This window comes from Mixophyes fleayi, chromosome 6 (assembly GCF_038048845.1).
Source record: "Mixophyes fleayi isolate aMixFle1 chromosome 6, aMixFle1.hap1, whole genome shotgun sequence".
NCBI lineage: Eukaryota > Metazoa > Chordata > Amphibia > Anura > Limnodynastidae > Mixophyes > Mixophyes fleayi.
Genome location: NC_134407.1, coordinates 103181640 through 103197437, shown reverse-complemented (window position 1 = coordinate 103197437; position 15798 = coordinate 103181640). Strand labels below are relative to the sequence as shown.

At 38.3% G+C, this 15798-nt stretch overlaps 1 protein-coding gene across 1 annotated transcript in view; it reads right to left on the bottom strand.

Annotated features, from left to right (window-relative positions):
• Positions 1–471: 471 nt before the first annotated feature.
• Positions 472–15798, bottom strand: part of RET (ret proto-oncogene) — an 80478-nt gene continuing 65151 nt past the window's right edge. The window contains exons 15-20 of the mRNA XM_075217138.1: positions 9804–9926; positions 9057–9127; positions 7014–7151; positions 6399–6498; positions 4439–4586; positions 472–908 (exon numbers count right to left, since the gene is read on the bottom strand). Of these exons, the coding sequence (XP_075073239.1) occupies positions 751–908; positions 4439–4586; positions 6399–6498; positions 7014–7151; positions 9057–9127; positions 9804–9926 (738 nt within the window). The 3' untranslated portion in view covers positions 472–750. The remainder of the gene's footprint in view (positions 909–4438; positions 4587–6398; positions 6499–7013; positions 7152–9056; positions 9128–9803; positions 9927–15798) is intronic.

Here is a 15798-nt window from a genome sequence, read left to right as displayed (position 1 = left end):
GACATTTCTTATCTCCATATACAACAGATGCAATATGTACATACATATACACCTCAAAAAAAAATTCTCTATATGTATCCAGTAAACAAGGTCGAGGGTGTTCCCCTGGACCTTCCACACACAAAAAAACCCAACAAAAACTATTATTAATAGGCAATGTACATCTTAAAAATATTATTTTTAACTGAGATCAAAAATAAAAATAAAGTTGACTTGACTTTGTTTTCACAGCAACACATACATGAGTGTACTGAATACAGACTATTGTGCAACAACAGCATATATAAAAAGACCGAGTTTGGTATACAGAGTTGATATGTTTTGGAAAAAAAATACACAGCCCCTCTTCTGCTGCCACAGGGGAGAGCAATATATGTATATATATATATATATATATATATATATATATATATATATATATATATATATATATATATATACACACACATATATACATACATACATACACTATGTCTATATATATATGTACACATATATATATATATACATATATATATATATATATATATATATATATATATGCGACTTGTGCAGCCAACTTAGAGGTAGGTGAAGCCAAAAAGAGTTGGCGCAACTGACACACAAAAGCAACGTTGGTTTGACCACTTTTCACTGGCACAAAGAACCAGCCAATGGACTTTCCATTTATTCTTTGCGTGTTGTGTTATCTAAACTTTTTTCTTCCCCATTCACAATTTTTTTACCTTCTAGGGGAAATAAAATTGATATTTAGCTATCAAACTTGTCCATAAATTTTGCCGTTGCGGGTGGAATCATCCAATTAGAATAAACACAGTCATTGGCATATCTTGAAAAAACAGACTTATTGGCATCGAATCTCGGGATTGGAACGGGGCTCTCTTCAGGCCAGTTCGGATAAGACATGCCTAAAAATGAAAAGACATCATTTGTTCTGCACTGAAGAACCCAAAAATATATATTAATAGCTTCACGTGCAGACAGTAAGGCCCTTGGCAAAACTCCCTTTAATGAGAAAAAAAGACAAGCCATTGGTGTTGCTACAGAGACACATAACCAAAATTATATAGAAGTACAAGACTGAAACTAACTGAAATGAACACTAAGCAGAGTACTATCATGAGCTCTATAGCCTCTTGCTAAATACTTCCTTCCGAGTGCCCTGCCAAATAGGATATAACAGAACATTCAGGATTGTTTATGGTCTGTTAATATGTTAATATTCAAAGAAAAGCAATGGTCATGATTCAAAGATGATTTCATATCCAATATAGTTTTTTTTAATAATCAATCAAGTTAACGTTCTCCCTTTTACCATTTGTGTGCTGATAATATGCCATCACTTATTGTGTGGACCTTGCAAAATAAAGTGTACAATATGAAGTATATATATATATATATATATATATATATATATATATATATATACGAATGAAGATGAAGTGAAATGAAATTAAAGGAAGACTTCAAATCAAGATAGTCGCTATCTACTTTCCCTTCTATCATGTCAGTTTTATTCGATTTGAGTCTTATGTCTGTGAGATTTTTTTTCATCATGTATAATTATCAGCAATATTTTAATACATTTGTTTTTAAAATAATATGACATTGGACCCAAAATCTGCCACTGTATTTGCAGTAGGACTCCTAGGGGTATTTTTACTAAACTGCGGGTTTGAAAAAGTAGAGATGTTGCTTGAAGCAACCAATCAGATTCTAGCTGTCATTTTGTAGAATGTACTAAATAAATGATAAATAGAATCCGATTGGTTGCTATAGGCAACATGTCCACTTTTCTAAAAACCACAGTTTAGTAAATATACCCCCTAGAGTTTTTAATGCAGTTTCCATGACAACAGCAATGGCTAATGTCTGTGCAACAAGAAGCGTTTCTAAAACAGGAAGATAACCAGGATATACTAAGAGGAAGTCCACCACGTAAGTTTTGCAAATTAAGACTGAGGTTCTGTGATGCTAAAAGGTCAATGCATTTGGCTTAAACCAGTGTAAATCAATATTAATATTTTTCCATGCATTGGTAAGACTGTTCCCCTTAATTTGTATACATTTGTTAACACAGAATAATGGAAAATCCCAAGTCTGATTCTTTCATTGTGGAAAATCAGAGACAAAAAATAAGGAGTTTTGGCAAGAACTATGCTTACTGTCTCAGGTCACCAACACAACAAGACATTTATACCAGAGACATATCAAAAGACAACACGAAAGAATTGTTCACAAAGCACAATGTAAAAATAACCCTTTTGTGTGTCACTGTCAAAATAATAGTTTAGTTAGGCCAAAGATATCCAACGTTGGCTCTCCACCAGCAGTTATAACAACACATCATCATCAATTATAGAATAATCAACAAAGGAACTGCGTTGAAACAGCAGCTGGAGAGCAAGGTCTGATAAAAGAGAAGAAGTATTTTCATAAGACTGCATTAGCAAAATATGTACAATTCCAATACAATAGAATATAAGATAGTTTTTGATTGCAATGTCATGTGGAGAAAAGCTATCCCATTAGTTTACTGGAAAAAAATCCAAGACCTTCTGTTCCACTTGACATTGCAGCAGACAAATGGAATACTGTATCTACTAATAGCTTCTTGCGGCCAGACTTAGACATAACCTGCTTACCATACTACCATAGTAATTCTCACACAAAAAACTTTGAGAAGACAAATTTGGCAATGCCTGATTGCTGGTAATATGACCATGCTTAGTGTACGGTCATCACCATGATGTCAGTTTCTTTGTGTCATCCTAATAATAATGCACAGGTTTATGAAATGTACTGGTAATGTGACCTCTCTGACCTACACAAATATGCATCAAATATATCTCAAAAATAGTAAATAGATATAAACAGGTGAATGTATAAATCCAATTCTGTTATTTCAAGTGACCCTACATTTGTTATTACATTTAATAAGTGTTATTAAAATTATGGCAGCTGTCATTTAGGCAAGGTTTATAAAGAAGTAATATTTTAGATTGTACTATGGTGGTACAAATATATGCAGGGTGTGTCCTAGCTCAAGGTGTCCAACTGGATGCAGCCCTCCATCCAAACCTTTTTTGTGCCCCCACCCAGTCTCTCTGAAAGCTACATAGACCTCTTAAATGACATTTTTTCGATTAGCATTTGGCCCGGAAAAATATATACTTAATACAGGAATGCGGCCCTCATCATGGAAATACCTGGACAGCACTAATGTAGAACAAATTCATTTTTATAGAGAAGGAATAAAACTGGTCAAATGTTGCAATTAATTTAAATTAGAAGCCCCTTATCACACAACTTTATTTTCCAGGCAGATGTGTTTATTTTTGTTGCCCTTTGATACAACAAAGATGCTTCTCTCATCTGTGCATGAGGTACAATTGTATCTACAGAGCAGTTTTGTCATATATAAGGGCAATGAATATAAACAATATAGTTTTCTTAAAGGGGGTACCCTTTAACTTAATTTAAAAAAGACAGCTTCACATTGACAAAAAGTCTAGGAGGTTGGTTTTTTTTTTTACCATAATTGTTCATATATACACTAAAACTAGTAACCATACATTTGCTTTCATTGACTAACTTGAAACAGACAGATTAAAGTTAATAGCTGTTTGCTTACTGTGGTTTTAGCAACAATAGCAAATTATAAGCATACTAATTGTAGTGTCCCTAGAAGACACTTTTACTTTATCGCTATATGAATTTAACTCAGGACCAGGCAAAAAGAAGGTAGTTGGATGTATTCTTTTACCAGCATAGAGTAACAATGACGTTTACTGCTGGGTAGATGGATTACTATGTGGCACTATACTTAATTATCTAGATTTTACCCAAAATATGTCTCAAACTCTATCATTGACTGGATATACTACTAGATGAACACTTATAATTAAAGAGTGGCCCTTATGTAAAGAATACACTAAAGGACCAAAAAACTCAAATGGAACCAATCACTAAACGGGCCTATTAAACTTTTATGATATAGCTTATAAACAGGAAGCTTTCTGGAAATGAAAATATGGACATATATATGTAAGTTATACAAGGTAAATGCTGCTGGTTAATGCCAAATATGAACTAGAAATAGAGTTTGTTAATGATTTCTGTAAATATTTTCCTTGGCTATACTGTTGAGATGTGTTTTGTGGTTTATAGGTTTGTATACATTGTTATACAGTATATTTTCTTATGCTTCTTTTGAACAGTACTGCAAATGTTTTCTGCAACCATTAGCATTTAAATATGCAAAAGAATAAAAATATTTTAAATGAAATTAAACAGCTTTTCAAGCAGAGTTTGATTGATTTCATTCAGACACAAGCCCCTGGGGTTGGGAAGCAGAGTGCTAGAGACGTTCAGAGAGATTGCACTTGTCCTACGTGATAGCGTAGCTAGAATCTAGTAAACGCATGGGAAATTCTACCATAGAGTTTGTTTTCAATCCAGGTTGAGGGAAGTGTTCGGGGAAGTGGGGCGTTATTACAATCCACCAGAGGGGTTTCCTCTTCAGAAAGGCCATCATCATAGAGCATTGAGTCTGCAGGTGTGGAAGCAGCAAGGTCCAAATAATCCTAAGAAATTATAAAGTAGACAAATTACACATTTAAATTACTTATCAAGAAAATTCACACATTGAAACGGTTGTGAAGAAATCTGTGTTACTTTTTTTTGTATGGCAAAAGCGCTTTTCTGCAGAATTTGTTGCTGTTGCAAATATCAGTGTTTTTTTTGAAGCTTTGTTCTTTGCTAACAAAAGTGTGATTGTAACTGACTGATCTGTTGAAAATCTGATGAACTGCTAATGGACTCTGGTTCTAAAAAAATGTCAAAATGATTTTCTACCAGTAGTCCAAGGTAACACCTAGTGGACAAATGATATATAGTTATTTTTTACATTACTTATATATTTAAATTTTGTATCTGCATGCCTGCCTTCACTATACTGCACTTGCACGCTAACGACACTGATCCACCTCTGTGAGTGCAAGAAGCCGCAACTGCAAGATATGTGCAACTAAATATGGACCATTGTTGTGTGCATGAGCAGTGCACAAACCGTGTAGAAGATGCATTTTTAGATTGCGTAAATGCACTTAGAAAAATCGAAATGAACCACTATAGCCCTAATTCATATTGGAATACAATGTGAATGCAATTTGTGTTTAAAAAAACAAAATTGTTAATTACAGGCATGTCTGCTCGTATTCAAGTGCAAGCCAATCGCAGCAAATGTTTCCATTTGTATATTGGAACGCTCTGGCTATAATGAATTTGCTGTATGCAGACAGACAGAACAGACTGTAGTATAGACACATATGTGCATTATGAAGTCTCATCAGAATGCATACCAAAGCAAATAAATTAACAACTCTTACCGTAATTGTATAATCGTTAATAAAAAAAATACATGTAAAAAATTGTTTTGGCTAATTACTTGAACATAAATCAGGATGTTTTTGATGCTTACTGTACATAAAATGCATTTTTAGAGTTTATCTTACTTGCAAACACGTGTTCTGGCATGCATGCGTGTCAAGTCATCACTATCAGTCTGCACTTACACCAAATAATATGATTACAAAACAAGTCCTTAAGAGATGCGCAGAGCTTGAATTGCTTTAATGTACGTGCGCTTGACCTTGGCGTACTCTTAAAGTACATTGCCTATGTGCACCTGCACCTTCACTCCCTCATTACACCCTTTAAGTTGTAGGAAGTTGCAAGTGTCATTTGAGCTCAGAGATGAATTCGATGCAATTGCGCTCACTGGCGTCAGGTCTGTTTCTGAGCATGCGCAGAGCAATTTGACAATTTGTGTCTAGTCGCCTCAACCTTCCTTATTGATGCTCTCTTATTTGAGGTTCATGCACAATTGCATGTAGTGTGATAACAGGGTCAGGTAGATCTACTCGGAAGTAGTACAGTATTTATGGCCACTGTCAGTATTCTAGTAGTAATTACTCATTAAACTTTTCATGACAAAGTCCAATATACTGCCTACTAAGAACGGTCCCAACAATATATATGTACTAAAATTTACTATGTATACTAAGTTGAATAAGCTACAAAATGAAGCATGCTTCACACTATACTGTTCTATTTTCTGAAAATATATGGCCACTGAGTGTCAACTGTGGCTAAATGTATGGCACTAGCTTACATCCCTTTTACAAAGTAGCCTTTCCATTTGTATATAAAATACTAGCTCAATGTACTTTCCTTAATCCTTTCCAGTGTGCCTCTATCATTTGCTGATTTGCTTGTCTTTTTTAAACTTTTAATTATAGTTTTTAGTCATTTGTAAACCTTATAGAGAGATTCAAAATGTACATTTTGACAAGTGAGTGTGAGTACAGCATTGTTGGCACCCCAATCATACTTACCCTGCTTTTCACCATCATTTTCTCCAATTCTTTACTGATCTCACCAAATGTTGACCTCTTGTCTGGCTCTTGTTTCCAACATTTCAGCATAAGATTGTACCTGAAAGCCAGGAAATATTTACTTCAGACCTATCTTATATGCATATCATATAAATAAATGTTGCAAGAAAGAATTTTAGTCCATGCCCTTTCACACATCGGCCCTGTCTTAATTTATAGCAACAGCTCTCATTCAGTGATTATATGGAGGGAATAAAGCAACTCAAGGAAAGTAACAAAAAACATAGGTGATTCCTTAGGAGAGAGACAATTCTGTTTTATACTCTGTCCTTACATATCATTTTGATTTAGCTCTTACAGGTCAAAGTTATAAAATAGGCTCCAATTGGCATATGTATGAATTTAAATTTACAACTTACATATTAAAACAGAGTAAAGTGTTATTTAATGCACTCTGACATGATAACAGTGTTATGATTTACTGTATATATTTACACTATGCATAACCTCTCTTTAATAGTTGTGTGGGCACAAGCTTCTTCTGGCATAAGGTTATTGTTTTAATGTGTACATTCATTAAGTATGGGATGGAAACAGACAAATTAATTGGCTTACATTTCGTCACTGCAGTTCTCTGGCTTTTCCATCCTGTAGCCAGTTTTTAACAGGTTGAATAGTCGCTCTGGAGCAATACCTGGGTATGGATTTCCGCCAAGTGTAACAATCTCCCACAGGAGAACACCGAAGGACCACCTATTCATTGCATATATAAATGTAAGATAAAAGAGAGCAGATAATATGGCACAGTCAAGTTAACAATTTTGTAGAAACATAACGCATTGTAATCTGCTTCCTTATTTAGTGGCCTTCTTTAAGGGGCTCACACAGGAACAGATCTGGTAATTTAACCTGATGGCCAAATGACCGCATCTGTGTTTTGCAATCTGTAATGAAATTTCACAATCTGATCAAAATGCATACTTGGAGCTTTACCTTAGTTTGAAATAAAATACAATATAGCAATGTTACACAGATTCCCATTGTGCTTAGCATGGTCGTAGTATTATAAATGTAATATAACAAATTGGTTTGTATTTTGTATATACAGTTACTGCAGTGTAGCCCCTAATCACATCATCACACCTTACAACCTGCCCCCTGCATCCGTGACCCTTCCAATGTCTCCATTCCCTCTTCCCTACTGCTTGCCCACCACTATCTCATTTCTTCAACCTGTGCCTCTCCATTGGCACATTTTCTTCCTCATTTAAGCACACACTCATCTCACCAATCCTAAAAAAAACAACTCTCAACCCAGCATCTCTCTCCAACTTCCACCCCATCTCTCTCCTCCCCTTTTCCTACAAAGTACTTGAGCAAATGGTGTACAACTTCCTATGTCACGTTCTCTCCTCTCACTCTGTTCTCAACTCTCTGCAATTTTGCTTTCATCACCAACATTCCACTGAGATTGCACTCATAAAACTGATCAATGATCTACTCACAGCAAAGGGTCACGTCTCCATACTCCATACTTCAGGACCTTTGCTACTTTCGACATTGCTGATCACCCTCTTCTTTTAAACTCCCTTCACTCCTCTGGCCATAATGACACAGTCCTTTTCTAGTTCATTTCCAACCTATCAAAGCACTCCTCTCCTCCACTATCTGTCAGGGGCCTATTTTTGCTCCTTTGTTTTTCTCTCTGTAAACTGCTGTTCTTGGAGAACTAATTCGGCCAACATTGCCGCCTCTACACTGACAACATCCAATTCTACCTCTTCTCCCCTCACCTCTCTCCATTCCCCTCACCCATCTATCCCTGATTCAACCCATTTTAAAAACTGCAGCAAGACTACAGTTTGCAAATCTACCTCGCCACTGCAGTTTGCAAATCCAAAACAATTTAATGGTGTCCTCCAGAATCCAATTTAAATTGCTCACCCTTAACTACAAAGTCCTCAATAACACCACCCCCTCATATATCTCAAATCTCATCTCAAAATATTCACCCCCTTAAATCTACCGCTGACCTGCACTTCGCCTCGTCTCTAGTAACCACCTCTCACTTCCATCTGCAATACTTCCTTCCTGTGTCCATGTGTCCACAACCATTTATGGAATTTCCTTCCATGCTCACACTAATGTGTTCTTACAACTATCCGAATCTCCTCTCTGAATTACAATGACTCCTCTTGTTTCAGCTGTGCTCTCTTTCAATTAGAATGTAATGTCTCTCACAAGGACCCTCCCTTCCCTCTGTTTTCATGCCTGCATTCTCACTCATTTTGTATACCTTATATGTTCCCGTTTTTCCCACTGCCTGGTGCCTTACAAATCAAAATATTATACATACATATATATATATATATATATATATATATATATATATATATATATGTATGTTAGGGAATTTAGACTGTAAGTTCCAATGGGGCAGGGACTGATGTGAATGAGTTCTCTGTACAGCGCTGCGGAATCAGTGGTGCTATATAAATAAATGGTGATGATGAGATTATATATGTATATATATATATATATATATATATATATATATATATATATATATATATATATATACACACACACAGAAATAAGGGGGTCACAGAGGTATCTTTTCTGAGAAGTTTAAATAAAATTTAAAAAAAAACAACTTACACATCACTTTGTGTTGTGTATATGTGATCAAACAAGGACTCTATAGCCATCCACTTCACTGGTATTCTTCCCTGAAAAATTACAGAATAGAGTTTAATCAAAGCAGATATTGTACTGATGGCTTCAACCAGAGGGTTAATGCCACATATTTTAATCAAATCAGCTTGGCAGAGTTTATACTTTCAATCCAACTCAAGCAGTCACAATGCTTTAAATTAACAGGGGTGGGCAAACCTGTCCTCAAGGGCCATATCCAGTTCATGTTTTTAGGATTTCTTTAATCATGTACAGCTGAGTTAATCTATTTGGCTGGGTCAGTAATTATCCCACCTGTTTCTACAGACAGGAATCCTAAAAACATGAACTGGATATGGCCCTTGAGGACAGGTTTGCCCACCCCTGCTTTAAAAGTTCAAACCTTAGGTTTCATTCCTTCCTTAATAACATGGTGCAAATAGCACAAACATGCTGTAACCCATAGCAAAGCAAGTGATCTAATATTTGCTTAATCAGTTTGATGCAGGTCAGACTATTAAAATGAAAATGTCTGATTGGTTGCTACAGTTTAGAGAACAATTCTACATGTGTCATGAACTAGGGATTATTATCTTACTTGCTAAAAAAAGCAGGTGTCATACAAAACACCTGCAAAAAAGTTGGTGACACTATCAATCTTATTAGATAAAAGTGTATTTTCAGTTAATGCAAGAAAAGCATTGTGGGAGAAGTTATGGATTGGAACATTACCTTGCTTCTCTTTACATATGAGTCTTCTTCATATACATCTCTGGAGAGACCAAAATCAGATATTTTCATTTTGCGACCTTCTGCCACAAGGACATTCCTTGCTGCCAGATCTCTATGGACAAGCTGGGAATGGTAGAAAATGTAAATATTATAAATGGTTATTGTATGATCATAATTAGGAATATTCTTACATAACAAGGTTCTAAACAATAGTGGTAACAGTGTATAATCTGTGCTTTGCAAATTAGAGATCGCAGAAAAATAGATCACAAATTTGATCGTTCACGTTAACATAACAAAACAGACAAAACCTGCAACAAATAGAAGGTGCCTGGATTGGTGGCCAAGATGGCTGGTTTAGTTCTCCAAAAGCTTCATCAGAGATCTTTTTCTCCCTACTGCATTCACGCTTACGTTTGCTAGTAACCCGTGCCAACTGAAACCCCTGGCTGTCGAACACCTCACTTACGTATTTGAGGGTAATATTTTTACTGTACCTGGAACTGGAGCTGAAATATCCTCTGATCGGGGCTTCCTTCTCGCTTTTGGCGTGAAAAACCCTGGGGCCCATAACTAATCATTATACGGAGGCACCGTGTCCCCGAAGCCCTCCTGGCATCCGGTGGTTATCCTCACAGTGGTGGAGTGTGACGGAGTTCGCAACAGAAAGCAACCGGTTCCATGGTCCCCTTTCTGGGCTCCTTCTACCGTGGAGGCCCCGACTGACACAGAGTGGCAGCGATCATCCCGCTGACCAGACCCTGCTTTTTGTGCCGACAGTGCCTGATTTCCACCCACCTCTTCTATTGAGATCTGCTGCATCCCTACATCCGAGGCTGAGCTGCACAAAACCGCTGCTGTATACTCACAGGTCAGTGGATGGGGTCTGCTGTTTTATCCTCACCAGGGCTAATAAATCGGGCAGTCTGAAGTGTCATCCTTACAAACACCCGATTACACAACATCTGCTAGGGGCTTACCTTACACAGGGAGAAGTGGGATAAGGGTTCCAACAATTCAATTCTGACCTGCTTTAAACAGAGACACCCTTTTATCTAAATATATATATATATATAGGACAGATATTAAGAATCAATAAAAATTAGTGTGACAAGCCACATACTTGTCTTTTGATGCCAAATATCGCAGATTAGACATTGACATCCCTTTTCAAACAAAAAAGCATACAGAAAACATTGCTATCTTTCGTTCACCTTGCAAACTGCATTGAACTACCTAATAGTTTTCTTATGCTCTATCACCATCTTGTGGTAATTTCACAAAATACACCATACTTAATTTTTCTATCAGGAAGACAATGCCACCTTGTGTCCACTTTGCATACTGTATTATATTCAGTCTTCTATCAGAAAACCGCCATCTTGTGTGTATTAAATATATTATATAGATTGTTATTTTCTATCAAGACAACATCTTCCAAGAGGCCAACTCTTATAAAGCGGTGACCAAAATTTACTCTCATAGTGCTGTCAACACATCTGGCCAACTCTGGTTTATCAGGAAAATAGGCCATACAGGCAATTGCCCATATACAATCTCATTCATGCTGAAACCTGCTGTTGTTGTCACCACAGCGCCTTGTGCTGATACCTCAAACTTGCATTGCAACTCACCAAATTGCATTACCACTCATACTTTACCCATCTCACAGGGCAATCTGTATTATGACTATAAAAATGTTGTAAAACCATCCTTTGGTCTGGTGCGTGGTCCTCCCGCCGTTGGAACATTACCTGTATACCAATCTCATTCTAGACACCCTCACTCTATTTCCATATCATACAAAAATGTCCAAGAACAAAAAGATCAACTCACAATCCTTGATCAAATATTTGACTTCAAGTCATCCACTCCATCTAGGAGGGCATCTTCAACATCTGCTCCTGGAAGTGACTCAGAATTGGGATCCCTCTGCTCACTCTACTAAAGCGAACATTGCTACCCTCCTTGCTGAAATGAAAAACATCAAAGAAACCATTAAGAAGGAGGTCACCAAGGCCATGTCTAATTTATCCTCGGAACTCGCGGATCTTGGCACCCGGGTTGACACACTAGAGAGATCGAAAGAGGAGATCATCCAATTTCAGCAATCAACCGAACAAGAGTTTGCATCTGTAATAGCCTCCTTTCTCTCGCGGATAAACAAGAGGACGCTAAAAACGGAGGCCGACATAACAACCTTAGAATTAGATCATCCCAGAAATCTTTGAAGGGTCCCAAATGGAGGACTATCTTCCTCGCCTCTTCCGTATTTTAGCACCCTCCATATCGGAATATATGTTTATCTTTGATAGAGCGCATGTGGCGCTCTGCCCCCGCTCTCAAGATTCCAACACTCTGAGAAATGTTATCCGCCGTCTGCAATACAAAGGATCAAATTCTTTGGGAGGCAAGGCGACGCACTGAGATTCTGATGAATGGTGTCAAAATTCTCATCTTCCAAGATCTAGCTTCCACTTAACTAAACATAAAGAACTGAAATAAGTGACCCAAACCCTACGTGAAAATAGCATTAAATATAAGTAGGGATTCCTCGTTTCCCTCCAAGTCCAAAAAGATGGCCGGATGCTGTCTGCTAAATCCCTCGCTGATGCTAGGTCACTTCTGCAGCAATTGAACCTACAGATATCTACCTCTTCATCTCCCACAGGGACATCTGAGGAAGGAGCCACAGCTTTTCCTCAGGGGGTGCCAAGATCAGTTTGGCGTACAGTTTCATCCAAGTCAAGCAATCCTACCATCGCTTGAACAATTGTTAGTCATCTACGTTTACCCTTCTCAAGAACTCGTGTTAATTTCTAATAAGACACCAGAGAAGCACAGCATACTTGGGAACTACTAGTTTTCTAAGGTCCTCAGGGGAGGCATACCAGCTCATCAGTGCAAATATAGTTTCTGAACTCAGTCCCACCCAGTATAGCCACATACATTGCCTATGTTGCTATCACACATCTCACCTGCTATTCTGTCCGGGATTACCGATATCGTGGTGTCCCTTGACTACCGTTACCGTTTGGCTTGCTCTGCGTTTTCTGAGAACACTTGGCTAGTAGTCGCTGCGCATGTGTAAGCCCGGCACTTTCAAACTTCTCCTAGATTCACACTGGCTGACGGTAGGTCAGTTCACTATTTAAGGCACCCCCTCCTACCTTCCATTGTCAGATCTTCAGGTCTCACCTCCTGTGAGGACGCTGTTCTCTCTGACTCCTGTCAGCTTCTATTGATATTGTTTGCACTCGAGTTACCTGTTCCACGATGAAGTCCTGTGGTTAACCTGCAGCACATTGCGCATCATCAACGATCCTGCTTCCAGGCTATACTGCCTCTCAGGACCTCAGCGCTTCAGTTATCGGCAGCTTCCCCCTCTCCATTGTATTTGTGTTACCTGTTCCACGGTCAAGACTGTGGCTAATCCGTATCACATTGCGCATCATCATCGATCCTGCTTCCAGGCTATACAGCTCATCAGGACCTCAGCGCTTCAGTTACCTGCAGCTGTCATCTCTCGGTTGTACTCGTGTTACCTGCTCCACAATCAAGATCACTGGCTAATTTGCAGAGCATTGCATATCACCATCGATCCTGTGTTCTACTAGGATCTCCGCTCTCCAGTGCTCTGTTGACATTCCATCTTGTTCCTCAGATCTATCTATCTACTTACCTTCCGATGCTCCAGCTCAACCTCCCGTCTCATTTGTGTCCGGGTTGTCGTACCCTGCTCTGTGCCTCCTAGAGGACCGAGACCTGCGGTTAGACATCAGTGAAGCAAATATCCCCTTGCGGGGATCCCAAGGGAATACCTCTCTCTCCGTTAGACTCCGCACCTCTTGGAGGTTAGTCATCACCTGAGCAGGGTTCAAGGTCTATTCTAACATCTGATATCGTGACAGTTGTGCTTTTTGTCCATGTCTTTTTGTTTCTTGTTCTGCAGGTACAATTGGCCCCCTACCAACATGGTCATCAACTGTTCTCACCTCCAACTTATGGGCCTACCTGATCAAGTCTTCTGCAAACTGTTATTTGTTTATACTCTACCACAGCTAAGTTTTCTGCTGTACTTTACTGTGTTTAGTTTGTATTATTTTTTACGAAGATTGGTATTGAGATTTCTATACTACTATATATGTTTTGCATATTCCACCTCATATACATTTATATGTGTTCACTGTTTTGGTCCTACCACACACCTTGGACCATTGCTTTCAACACACACATCTAACCACCTAGTGGCTGCCAGTGCCACATCACCCCCTTCTGGTCATTAGGGCCAGCTTCTGACACTTTTTGCTTACTAGCCGTCCGCTTACCTCAGTCCGATCCCTCATATTCATATTGATGACCATAGCCCTCAATTTCCCACCTCACTACAGACTGCCATCCCCTTCCCCTGAGACCAACCTCATGGGCTCCTGGTGGCCTCACTTCTGCATAATATCTCCATCTATCCCCCATGGCAATTAAAATCTTGGGCCTGATTCATTTAGGATCTTAAATGAAGAGGATTCTTATTTTTTAGTCTCCTGGACAAAACCATGTTACATTGCAAGGGGTGCAAATGAGTGTTCTGTTTTTCACATAAGTTAAATACTGACTGTTATTTCATGTAACACACAAATACTTGATAGCTTATTTGTACACTGAAATCTAAAGTTGATACGTGTGTGCCTTTGTGTGTATGCGCCCAACTCAAATCAGTCCCACTTTTTCCAAACTATAGGTGACCTCCTATCTTTACATTGCAAGGGTAGAGTAGTTTTGGCAGGAGATTTCAATGCCACACTAGATAACCATCTGGACAGATCCCACCCTCCCCCTAGATCTACCATTCCCTCTTGTTTGACGTATGAAGGGTGTACACCCTCCTGAACATGGACTTTCTGTGTATTGAGCTAACTCAGCATATTCTCAATGTTGACATATTCCCGAGCACTTGGTCGGACCATAGCCTGGCTGTGGTGGACGTTGCAGGCCCTTGGTCTGGACAATGGTAGTTTACCTGGAGCTTAAATGACAGGACCCTGCTTAATCCAAAATTACAAACTGCCAATGCAATCCGAAATTATTACTCTATAAACGCCCCCAAAACAGCGCTTTCATACCCTCCACACACTTCAGGTTTGCCACCACCTATTGAATACGGGCAATAGGACCCCAATATACTGTACCGAACTGGCACACCAGGCTTCTAGCTGCCCACAGACTAACAAGACCCACACCAGCAAATAAAGGGTTAAGTCTTCACACCTCCAGACTGTTACACAAATGTAAATGCAAGCATACACTGCTTGTTAATCAAATGTATCACAAATCATACATTGGCATTCAAAGGGTTAACTTGGTCATGCTATTTCTTGTTAACAGCCTAATGGATTCATTAGAGTATCAAGGATGCAACATATTAAATTATAGATTTAATATACAAATGTACAGGGCATTCAGATATAAATAGTAATTAATAAATAATTATTAGATTGAGATAAGATATACAAGCAAAGCTTGTTAAAATAATAAGGGTTACATTCAGAGTAGCACTTACATGAGCATTTTCTGGCCAGGGGAAATTGGCTTTGAAGATGGACAGCTTATCAAGGTGAATTGATTTACCCAAAGTCTGACAATTTGCTGTAACTGGTCTCAGCTTTTTAAAGACACTTACACACCTCTTCCTATCCCCCAGGGTTTGTGGCCTGTGACACTTTTTTCAATCACCATTTGCATGTTGTCTGATTTACTACTCAATTCTACTATGTGACCTAATATTTCTGTGGAGCGTTACACAGATCCAATTTTATTATGAAAAAATCCCCTATGACTCTGTCCATCTTCTGATACCAAATACGCCTAAATACAGTGTATTCACAGAGCTTACACTCATTTCCTTAACTTCTTTGTGGGGCAGAATACTTAACTTGACATATGAGCTGCCCTTCATCATGCTATTGAGGAATATGTGGTTGATCACTACTTTTATTGA